Source organism: Carlito syrichta, unplaced genomic scaffold (assembly GCF_000164805.1).
Source record: "Carlito syrichta isolate Samal-C Ts95f unplaced genomic scaffold, Tarsius_syrichta-2.0.1 Scaffold309583, whole genome shotgun sequence".
Classification (NCBI taxonomy): domain Eukaryota; kingdom Metazoa; phylum Chordata; class Mammalia; order Primates; family Tarsiidae; genus Carlito; species Carlito syrichta.
Window position 1 is genome coordinate 807,115 of NW_007253679.1, and position 12,768 is coordinate 819,882.

The following is a 12,768-nucleotide window of genomic DNA, read 5'->3' on the forward strand; positions in this document are numbered from 1 at the left end:
CACCTCAGCCTCCCAAAGGCACGGGATTACAGGCTGAGCCACCGAGCCCGGCTTCACAGTTACTTTTAAACCTTTATTATACTACTATACGGTGTTAATTCAGGATGTCTTCAAATACAAAAAAATGGCTTAGGCATACAAGGAACTGTCTCTTACACATTCCATCCCAACTCTTAAAAAAACGCTCCAGTCAAGCTTCGAAATGTAGAAATAAATTTACTCTATATGACCAGAAATTGAGAAGCAACAGCAATTCAAAATATGATGTATTCTCTTTAGTAATCTTTCAATTAATATCATGCTTAAGGAGGGTGTTTTTTTAAATCCATGATAAAATTGTCATTTACTTCATCCAAATTGAAGAAGCAAGAAACCCAAGCTCTTAAAAAATGTCTCAAAGTAAAGATTTCTACAGTATTTCACCTTCTACACCTTGATGTTGAGCCCCAGATTAATGATGCAGATATTTAAGAAATATAACTTGGGTGTACTATTTAAAATAATATTCAGCTCGGTGTGGTGGCTCATGCCTGTAATCCCAACATTTTGGGAGGCTAAGGCAAGAAGACTGCCTGAGCCCAGGAATGTGAGACCAGTCCGGGCAACTTGGTGAGACCTTGTCTCTATAATAAATAAAAAATTAACTAAGTGCGGTGGCATGTGTCTGTAGTTCCAGCTACTTGGAAGACTGAGGCAGAAGGATTGCCTGAGCCTAACAGGTTGAGTCTGTGGTAGCTGTGATTGTGCCACTGCACTCCAGCCTGGGCAACAGAGTGAGACTCTGACTCAAAAAATAAAAATAAAAATAAAATAAAAAAATATTCAGTAGATTTAAATCCATAAACATTTAAATATTCTACATAAAATAGACAGAAGCACACTGTAAATTCTAAAGCTCTTGGAACATGATAGGGTATCTTTGAAAATTATATTTTTATCAATTCTGAACTAACAGTAGAAACGGAAAATAGGCAATGGGTAATACTGTATTTTGGCTCTTTTTAATCTTCTTACTGACTAGATTTTTTTCTTTTCCATTTAAGTTAATCCGATAATGTCTTGCTTACTGATATTTTGCTATTGCTAACCTGCTGTTTGCTAATCTATGTTTTTCTGAAGATAGACTGAATAGAAAATTCAGGCTTGTGTTAATATAAAAGAAGAGCTATAAATTCAATGATAAGATTTAATTAATCTTTTATTATTACCATCTTTGAAGTTCAGGTAATAAATTGCAGGCTTGGCCAAAAGTACTTCTTCTGATTCATTGCTGGAGGCCAGCACCTCATGTATCATCAAAAGTGGACAGCTTTCTTTATTTCATGCGTTATTTAACTTGAGAAAGGGAAAGTAACACAAACCTTAAATTTCTTATTCCAGCTATTCTTTTTTAGGAGCCAAAGTCAACATTTGTATTTCCCTAGAGCTTCTCACTTTCACTGTGGAATGTTTAGAAACTGAAATTTCTCCTTTTTTAACAACCAGTTCGTCTGTGCAAATGCACTGGATTTGTTGAGCTAATGCTGTTTTTCTGGATCTTTCCTTCTTTCCCTGTCTGTGCTTCAATGCCTCCCCAACTTTGCAATGTAGCAAGCTGAGCAGTTGTTCAATCAGATGTACAACCCAGTAAGTCATTTCTGAAAGTTCCCGCTGTAACATATCAAAGCATGAGGATCCATTGATCACATGTCACAGTGTACCATACTGGGGAGGTTTCAAAAATATTAGGAGTCTCTTCCCATTTCCGTTCTGTCAAAAGAAACGATCTGTGCAGAGGCCACTGTCATTTCTTTTGAATGTGAAATTTTAAAATGAATAACTCAAGAAAATATTGCCAGCTTTAATATTACCTCTTTATTAACTTCAGCTTTAAGGCTATAGAAAAACAGAAGTCAGCTGAAGATCTAGACTTATGGAATTTTTCCTCAGATCTTTCAAGTACAAGCTTATCTATGCCAAAGGGCATAATAAATTTATAAAATAGCCAACAATTCAGTGGATGTTGTATTCAAGTGATAGAAGTTACAATAGGTTTAGATTTAAAATAGGGCCATGCTCTTTGAGATTGGTAAATACCTAACATTATTGTGGGTTTTATAAGAGGTAAACACATGCCATTTGACTGAGGACAAACCATAATATAATCTCATAATAACAGATAGTAACAATTCTGAGTATAGCTTAATAGAGTTTGAAAAACAGGTAACCAGTAAAAATATTTGTAAAATGGGTCCAGATGCCACCACAAATTTTTTTATCCTAATGACATGTGTATATTTATATGAAGTCATTTATTTGTTTCTTTAACTTATTAAAAAAGAAAAGCTTTTTTTGTTTTGTCAACTCAAATGACTTACTGGGAAAAATATTTCGTAAAGGTGACTAGGATTGATCTTTTGACAGATGTGATCTGTGCTATCATGCATTCTAATTACCTCATATTTAAATTCCCATCATGGGGAAAAGGAATAGCGTGGATAAAGGAAACACTTCAGCCAAGAACTTTTTGTTAAGCCACTGCTCCAAGATACATACAGCTTGATAAACAAGATGCTCTGGTGCACTTAATTAGATTCAGCCTCCACCCTCCATGCTTTATAACACGTTTTATTTTTGCAAACAGAATTCCTAACAAAGGTGTTGGATCATCTTTGTCAATCTCTTTTCCCAAATATGGATTTCAGCAGAGCAGCAAAAAAATATCCAAACCAAGTTTCTTCTCCCTTAACATTTGAATGGAAGTGTTAATAAACAGGCTGAAAACCCTGGGGAGGTGAAGTAAGACAAAAAAAACAAAAAACAAAAAACCCCCCAAAACTGGAATATCCTCAAGCTCGAAACCTTGCTCTGGGAATAAGGAGTGTTTTCTTTTTGTTTAAAAAAGATGTAAAGTAATCCCACTGAAATTGTTTCATACTTCCTAGTTAGGGGCAGGAGGAAAACCTTAAGAGTGCTTTGTTTCGGGTATCTGCAGGACCAGTGAAGAAAGTTTTGTTCCTGCAGCAGGAAAAAGGTACCAGGACTATGGTAGGAGTTCATTATCCCTGTCAGGGTAGAGAGGACTGGAGAAATAACTCAGTTAACTTTTAGGTCATTTCCAGAAATATCAGTGACCTGATATCATCAACTTTTCCCTCACTTTACCCCAGCAATGGGTCTCCAGTATGCAAATACAAACCTTTCTGTCTTTCAGTGACAAATTCAAAAGTCATTGACTGACTTTTCTCCTCGAGTTAATTAAGTTAACCCATTATTGGTTTTGCATTCTGGGAATATGTCCTCACTATTTTTGCTGCTCCTGTCTGCAAATATTCTCAGGGTCCAATTCTCTTTTGGACTGATAGAGATGCAGCATGATAGATTTTTTTTTTTAACCCTTAATCGTTTTTTTGAAAATGTCTATGTTTTTCTTAATCATAAAAATATTATATGGTTACAGTAGAGAGTTCGCAAGAGTATGGAAGGCTATAGAAGAAAGTAAAAAAGTAACAGGATGTCTCACTACACAGAAATAACCACTAAAACATTTGGGTTGTTCCCCACTCGGACATCTTTTTTGTTGTTGCTGCTCTTTTCTCTGGCTTTTCCTTTTCTTTCTTTCCTGTCTCCTCCTTCCTTCTCCCCCCTTTATTTCTTCTTTCCTCATCTCCCTCCTTTGTTCTGTTTTCTTTTTCTTTCTTATTTGACATTCTATTTCTTTTCACCAAATTGTGTCAAAGCATTTATTCAATTTTATATCCTATTTTTACATTAGAATTTTCTCATATAATTAACTGTTCTTTCAAATTACTATTTTAATGATTATATACTATTTGATTCTACTCATTCTCCTAATTTTGGTAATTCCCTACGCCTCCCTTTTTTTCACTAGTTAAATAATACCTCGAAGAGCATCTTTCTTGATTTCCCCACATTTTAATTTTTTTCATACAATAAATTCCTGACTCAATGATTTTTAAAAAGATCCCAGTAGTTTCTACTATGTTGTATTTCAGAGCACACTTCTTTCAGCCCTGAGTTTCAGTCCTTCTGCCACATCCTGACCAGCATCAAGAATTGTCATTTTATATAACTGACAAATGCTTAAGTGGAAATTGTTTTTCTTTTTAACTTTCCTGTCTTTAATTAGTACTAACGCTGAGGTTTTAAAATACATTTATTTATTAGCTCTTTGTATTTTTTATCTTGTATATTGTTTCTTTACATCTTTAGAAGCACTTGCTTTATGAGTTTACTGTTTTGTTCATTAGTTTATTTGAGTGATTCTACACTTTATACAGAACCTTTGTCAGATTTGTGGCAGTTTTATGTAACAAAATTTTTTATAAAGAGGGAGAACTATTTTTAGGTTCTCAACCTGCATTTTTCTTAGGTTTTCATTATTACCTTTATTCTTTGAAGTATTCTCTGATTTCACTCATCTAAATTTAAAATTTTTTTTGTTACTTTTTACATCAGTTTAATCTCCTTTATCCATCTTTAGTTTATTTTTATTCATATTGAGAAGAGAGGTTATAACTATATTTTTCCAAATTATCAACTAATTATCCTAGCACCATTTATCAAATAATTTTTTCTTTATCCACTGATCTTAATATTATTTTATTATTTATCAGGTTCTCATATGGATGAATGTCTTAGTTTCTGAGTGTCTGTTCAGTTTTTTAGCAATGTATCTTGCTTGTTAGTCAAAATTTTAATTATTGTGACTTATAATATTTTTAAACATCTAGGGAAACAAATTCTGCCTCACTTCTTTCTACTTTTCATATTATCTTGTTTTGTTTTATGCTTTTAGCCTTTACTTTTCTACCATTCCAAGTGAACTTCAGGATCACTTTGTCAATTAATTAAAAAACACAATTCTTGGTGATTTAAATTTGAATTATATTTAAACTATAAAAGATTTTTAGAATTATTCATATATTTTCAATATTATTTTGCCCTATTTATGTTTATACAACTTTTATTTATTTCAGTGGTGTTTTTCTTATAGTAAGTTCTGACATTTTTCTGTTTTAGGCCTGTGGTATTTCTTTTCAAAGACAGTCATAAGTATTCCTATATATAATTTTAGGTTGTTATTGTGAAAGATAGATTTTTAAAATTATTATTTTCTAACCTGTATAGATATCTAGAAAATTTATTTTGAATATGACCACTTTACAAATTTTCAGTGAATTATAACATAGTTGTTTTTTGTTAAATAAGATAATTTTATAGTCAGTTCTAGGTCCAACAGTCTACACTACATCAGAGAAAACAAGGATTAAGCTGTAAAGTGTTCCTACAAGTATTTTTTTCCCCCTAGATTAGAAATAAATCTTTTGCTTTTTTTCTCCTTTTATTTTAGACACTTTATTGTACTAAGTGATACTGTAATGATGTTTCTAGGAACCTAAAATTTTGCCTTTGTATCCTTATTATTTCTTATAGTAATAACCTTTCTACAGCGTAACTACCAGTCTCTACTCCTGGAAAAATTTTGTCTTATCATTATAAATGTTGTGCAGGTTATGTTCAGTTGGGCTCTTTCTTTCTCTTAGTTCTTAATTCTAAACAAATAATATGTCTTTTATCAGTCTCAAATACCTTCTTTGCTGTAGTCCTTGTGGTTCTTGTGCCCTGAGATGGTATCAAGAGCCTTTTATACATTTTAAATACATCTTTACATCTTCTGGGTCCCTCAGTTTGTGCTTCATATAATACTCTCTTTGCAACAAGGTAAATCACTGCTTTGTAGGCACCGGGGGCAACCTTGCTACTGGCCAGGGTACATTTGACCCCTCTGATGTTCCTTAAGCATAAGAGCTCCCCCCTGCCTCCAGTCACTATACATTTGAAATCCTATCTGTTTTGAACACATCTTTTACAGGGCTCACATTTTTTGAGACAAAAAACCAACCATTTTTTATTCCAGTAAGAGAGAGAAAAAGTTGTATTAATGTATGGTGAGGTCTCCCTGATTTATATGTCATTATAGGACTAGACAACCCTAGGAAAATACTGAACTGAATTATAAATGCTTTCACAGCCATTGTTTGGCTATGGCAGTTTTTAAAAACGTTGTTTTTAGTCTATTTCTGAAAATTATTTTATTCACTCTTAGACTAGTATTCCCCAGCCCAGTGGAAAATGGCAACTGTTTAAAAGATAATTCAGAACATAGAGCACTTACACAAACAGACACTCTACAATTGATCCAGGCTTTCAATGTCTAAAAAGCTCAAGTAATATTTGAAATAAAACTTAATATTTGAAGTTGTGTGTTTTGTTTCAGGGCATCCAGATAACTACCTCAATAATTATTCAGATAATTACTCTAGATTGCTAATTTTAGGAAATCCCATATTCAAAAAAATTACAGTAGTAATTCCATTTTTGTTTGAGAGGTCATTGAAAGTATTAAGCATATAGTTGGTTTGTTTTGTTTTGTGTGTGTGACATAAGAAACTTATTTTGAATATTTGTGTATTTATTTATATGTATCCTATTTGTTCCATCTATGAAATAAATTTCTTTTTGGTATGGTTGTTTTAATATGCAAATTGTGAATATTCTGAATGTAGTTAGCATGAATTGTGAAGGAATAATTTTCTTTAGAACGAGGATATGCAAGATATCAAAATACATCATTATTAGTTTCCAGATATATTATTTAGGCTCAGCTATTATGCCTGTTATTAATTCATTATGCTTAAAATGAAACGTAAGTTTTCTAATATGTTATAGTTCTATAATCACCCTTAAAATTGTATTTTAAAAAGCAATATTTTGTTTATAACCAAAATTATGAGAAAACTGGGACTTCTTTTAGAAGATTAAAATCAAATATAATGTTTAAAATACTTAATATACCCCATTCTGCTATTAAGATATAAAAGGAATGTTAAAGCACTGTCAACAGACACTAAGTCACCAAAGTGCTGCCATCAAGAATCATATTTTTACAGTGCATAAATTAGCAAATTATTGCTAAAACCCAGAAGCAGCAGGGAAGAAAAGTCATCAGATTCATTAGTTAACATTCTGCTTGTACTTTATGGTCATGACTAATCATTTGTTTATTTTGAGGGAAATGATTTTTTTTATTAAAATTGGTAGGGCTCATTTCAAAGGGATAGTGTTATATGATACTACCATTGAATATTCCCTGCCTTGTTGCACAGCAGGTTTCTGGACCAGAGTTAATGCTTTCCTTTCTAGGCATCTGGAATGATGAACTAGCATTTTATTGAAAATAATCAATTGCAAACCGTTATAAGACTAAGTGTAAATAAACTTGTGATGTGTGATTTAGATACTTGTCAACTGCCTACTTTGACTTTAGCCACTTTTTGCTTTTTAACTTTGATTTAGTTATAGTATTAATCTGAGATTTTGCGTTATTTCCTGAAATAGTTCTAAATTCTTTCCTTAAACTAACGCCTAGGTATTGTAATGTACTGCTCATCATAAGTCATGACCAGATTCCTCTCTGTGCTTGATCTAGGCTTTCAAAGTCAGTTGACATCAAAATGCTGAGGCTTGCCCACATCAGTGAGGCTCCAAACTTTGTTTTGATTATTCCCATTTGTGGGGAAATTTCCTTACATATGGAAATACAAGAAACATAATTGGAAGTCCCTTAAAACTTACTGATCTAATATGTAATACAGATATTTCTGAAATGTCCTTTACCCAGTTTTCTGTGTTTCTTTGAGATGCTGAAGAGTTGCTCTAAACGTTTCAAGAAATATTTTCAGGCAGAACCTGATACCTAGATTTTTTTCCTTTGAGCTGACCTGTTTAATCAGCAAAATGAAATGTCTGCATTAAGAAAAGAAGGTTTTTTGATATTCCTTTGGTTTTAGTGACCAGTGAATGTCCTTGAAAGTGATTGTTCTGGGCTATATTAATAAATATGTAAATAAAATAAATAAATTCTGAAAACATTAAAAGAAAACTCACACCTATCTGCGTTCTTAAGATTTAGATTCCTGACTAGTGAAGATAGGTGGACAATTTATAAATTTATTCAAATTAATCTATTATTTTCAATATCTAAAGAATGTTAGACCTCAGTTTGCTACCTACTTTTGATCTCCATCAGGAGTTGCCAGTGCTGATTAAAGAACTCATGTTATAATTTGAAAAGGCAGGAGTATTGCCTAAATAAAAATAAGGTGCTTCCTTCACTCCTTTTTTTAGAGGAGGCTCTGGGTTTATAATTTTGAAGGAAGCACTGGCTTTATAAGCTCGATTTCCCCCGCGTTTTATTTACCATAGTATCACCCCCATGTCTGTAGATCATGACATAACACACTCATGTTATACTGGTTAAGAGTTTCAACCCAACCACTGAGAAGTTGTGATTTAGGTTGACTAAAGCTGGTTATCTACAATATCTTTTATAAATTCTGTGGAGACTTTTGTCCCCAGTATCTAGTTGGGGACCCACCAGACTTCCTAGTCATGTGAAACTCTCTCTTTCATTGAGTCTTCTCATGGCCCTAGTAATCCAAGAAGCAGCTGATACTCTCTTAACTTTTTATTTCTTATTTTTTTGAGTTGGAGTCTCACTCTGTCACCCAGGCTGGAGAGCAGTGGCACGCTCACAGCCACCGCAGCCTTGACCTCTTGGGTTCAGGTGATCCAACCTCCTCAACTTTCCAAGTAGTTGGATCTACAGGCATGTGCTACAATGCCCGGCTAATATTTTGATTTATTGGAGAGATGAGGTCTCGCCAAGTTGCCCAGGCTGGTTTTGAACTCCTGAGCTCAGGCAATCCTCTCACCCCAGCCTCCCAAAGTTCTGGGATTACAGACTTGAGCCACTGAGCCCAGCCCTCTCTTATCTTTGTATGTCTTTTTCTTAAAGCTTTCTGTTGACTTAAAATTTTTAAAAAATGGTATCTATTTATGCCTTTATTTAATAGTCCTTCCAAGGATTCTGACTTCAAGATTGAGGGTAGATTGACATAAATTCTTTTGCCTGGATATCAGTAGATACTGATACATTATAAGATAATAGTAATATAGTTTAAAAGTGATAGGGAGGTTAACACAAAGTGCTTTTCCCTAGTTATTTAAAAACTGTATATTTTAAATGCTTTCTGTCACAAAAGTAATGAGTTGATTCTTAAAATAGAGAAATAGAAACAGATATTTAACTCACAGATATTCTTATGGTTGTCTCTTCACTTAAAAAGAAGACTCATTAGCAACCACAAGTATTATCTAAGAGACACGAGGCCAGCTGTAAACTTGGCAATGGTCTTCATTCTAATAACATGGCCAAATGTCAGCATTACATGAAGTCAGCAGTGATATAGTCTGGACTCGGGCATGATTCTTCGTAGACTTTCTGTACCTCTAAACATACCATGAGTCCTTTAACCACAATCACTTATGGGGTTGAAAAGATTACAAACCCATCTAATTTCAATGTTGAAAACCGGCCTTGGATTATTTTCTTTTCTTCAAGGAGCTAAAATAAGGAATGTGAGCACATACCTATCAGTAGAAGACCATACTTTCTCTGTAAACCTAACAAGGAGGCTTCTTTAAGGGGTATGTAGATCTTGTTGATGAAAATCAGTAACTTAGTTTTATAACAAGCTCCATTTCTAGGATGTATATTATAAAAGAATAATTGTAATAAGAACACAAATGAATATCTTCCCAGGTATGTCATTTTTTAGTTTTCACTATTCTTAGAGAGGCTAATTCATTTCTCATAGACATAAGATGCAGTAGTAGATTTACAATCTAGGTCTCACAACTAGTAATCCTGTACCCACTTATTAAAAAAATAAGGGTAGTAATAATCATAAGACTCAAAACAACCAAAATAAACCACAGCAGCTAACTGCTAGCTCTTTGTGAACTTTCAAAAATCAGTGTTAGTAAAACAATTTTAACTCTAGTCAGAAATGAGCAATCAAAATGCATATATATCTGTTCATTTATTTTGAGTGTTTCTAACTGCTCATCATCTTTTTTAAAGATGATAATGGCATTGGTTGGCTAGTTCCAAAAATGTCATGAAAAGGTTTCTAGCCTCCATAAGATAATGGTAATATAGTATAAAAGTGATAAGGAGGTTAACACAAAGTGTTCTTCCCTGGTTATTTAAAAACTGTATATTTTAAATGCTTTCTATCACAAAAGTAACGAGTTGATTCTTATTATTGCAAATGAAGTAGGTATATGGAGTAGTTACTTTCTTTTAAAACAGGATATCTGCTCTACATTTTTAAAGTGGAGATTAGGACATTTAAATATCTATTACTTCAGTTTAAAATAAAAGTATTAGATGAATGAACTTCCAAAAGCATATTAGCTCAGGATGGTCTTTCCGATTATTGTAATTATAATGAAAAGGTTCAGTAATCTATTATAATGAAATGCAGAATACATACTAAATAAGTAAAAACAAGTGTTTTCTGAGAAACGTTGGTGAGAGAGTAAACCAGTACCTGATAGAATGTTGAACTGATATATTTTTTCTCAAGTCCTTTTGCACAGTTGTTTATTTCCTAAATAAGGAAATCTTAGATTTAAGAACATGAAAGAAAATTATTCCCCTTTATCCTCATGCTTAAATAATATGTTACATGCAAAAATATTATTTTAAAAATGATTATTTTGTCATAAGTAAATTTATTTTATTTATACTAATTTTTGAATTTTTTCTACTAAATCATTGCAAAGACTGTCAACCTTCTAACAGTAGTATTAGTATTTTTTTTTAACCATGCATGATTCGTTTGACCCCACAGTAGCTGTACCTTGCTTGCCTTGTTTTTTTCCCTGAAATTAAAAGAAAAGGTGTATAAAAATCACAATAAGCATCTGCTCTACACAATGAGACAGCAGAACAACTTAAGTCCTAATAAATTGTTAACATTTTGTTACGTCACACGTGGATTTTGGAGAGACATACATATATATGACTTCTCTAAACTTTCTATGTTGAATGTGCACTGTTGTTAAACTACTTGTTTTTTCCCTGCCTGCTCTTTGAAGAAGTCAATTAGGAATAATGGGAAACAAGGGGTAGGCAAAACATTGCAGTGCAGTGTTATTTCTACTTGTCTGGGAATATTTCAGCCAAAAGTTTATTTTGGGAAAAAAAAGCCACAACGCACTCTTACACACACAAAACCACAAATACTTTGGCTGCAAATTATTCTGCAGTGTTGTTGCCGTGTTGTTGCCTGTGTCTGTTCTTGTGTGTAAAAGCTGCCACCCACCCATGCATGTATTTGCAGATTCTTGTCTGTGTGCTTGTTCATGAATTAACTCATCCTCCTCCCAATTTAGGTTAAATATATTCAAGAGCACAAGAATTTATGGGTATAACTGTTAGCTGGGAAAGCCCTTCCACTGTCTGTTTTCAAACTATGTCTTCTGCTGAAATTTCTCAGTGGGATGAAGTGCTCAATGATCAGCTGGTCCCTTATATGCTACCTGGTTTATGCTTTGGATAATTCCTGAAAAATAATTTAGTATTGTGCTGTTTCAGCGTCTCTTCATTAAAAATGAAAGCATTTGATGCGAATCACCTCCTTAACTATGGAGCATTTAATTGTCTTAGTTTTGCTTGGTAAATGACCAGGAATAAAAGGCATTACAGTGTCTAACCCCACACATCCCATACTTTTTGGTAGAATGGAAAGCCAAAAGCAGTAACATTTCATATAATAAAATATCATAATAAAAGAAACTTTCTTGCTAAACTATAATATCAATTAAAATCAACATTGTTCTAAGGTAGCTGAAATGTGTGGGTTTTTTTTCATTTTGCCTTTTTCACTGACAATATACCCATAATTCTTGGTGGATATTTTCTCTCCAAAGTTAATTTCTGGGCCATTGGTGACTGCACTATCTATTGTTCTAAATTGTCTTAACGGCATTCTTTAAAAATGTAATGTTGAAGGCACATAATATTGAAGATGACTCCAGGATGAACCCTGAGTTTGCAGACCGAATAAAACAACTTGATAAAGAGGCATCTTACTACCGTGACGAGTGTGGCAAAGCCCAAGCAGAAGTCGACCGGTTGCTGGAGATCCTCAAGGAGGTGGAGAATGAAAAGAATGACAAGGACAAGAAGATTGCAGAACTGGAGAGGTAAATTTTACAGTTGTGTAAATTGTTACAAGTGACAAGTGAACATGGATTGTTTGGCTACCCATCTCTGGTTGTGGTGGATTGGAAGTGTACATTCATATTATCAGTTAGAAACAAGTAAAGTGTGAGGAATATGGCCTGTTCAGGATGATGTTGTGTTTCCGTAGGATACTAAGAAAGCAATTGGCTTAACTTTTGAGGGGTTATGTACTTCTTCAGTGTTTAAGAAAATAATGGTCAACTTTCTTGAGTGATGTCCATGACCTAGCATTTTTGCCAGCAAAGTGTCTAAGAAATTGGGGCTTTGGCTACCTGAAACCTCATTTCTTTTCCATCAGAGATAAACATTCGTGGTTTGGGTGTCTTTAGCAAAAAATATATAGAAGAATATATTTGGGAAATCTTCATTTAAGATAGGAGAAGGAAGAGGGAGCTCATATCCTTTGACTGTGTTTTGCCACACCACAACAAATTCATCCTGGAGGTCTATCTTTTAAGAGGTCTTTATAGATAAATATACTTGAATAGGTTCTACTTGACAGAAAATTCTGACTAAAAAACAAAGAGGGTTGTATCAGGATACCAAAGTATTTAGATTTTCAGATAAATTATATCCACATTGTATTTATATATAGTATAGACTCTAAA

General features: G+C 33.4%; 1 protein-coding gene across 1 annotated transcript in view; it reads left to right on the top strand.

The window, feature by feature from the left end:
• The window catches only part of ERC2 (ELKS/RAB6-interacting/CAST family member 2), a 477,557-nt gene extending 465,433 nt beyond the window's left edge, over window positions 1-12,124 (top strand). Inside the window, exon 11 of the mRNA XM_021717273.1 lies at window positions 11,927-12,124. Within this exon, the coding sequence (XP_021572948.1) occupies window positions 11,927-12,124 (198 nt within the window). The remainder of the gene's footprint in view (window positions 1-11,926) is intronic.
• Window positions 12,125-12,768: the final 644 nt, after the last annotated feature.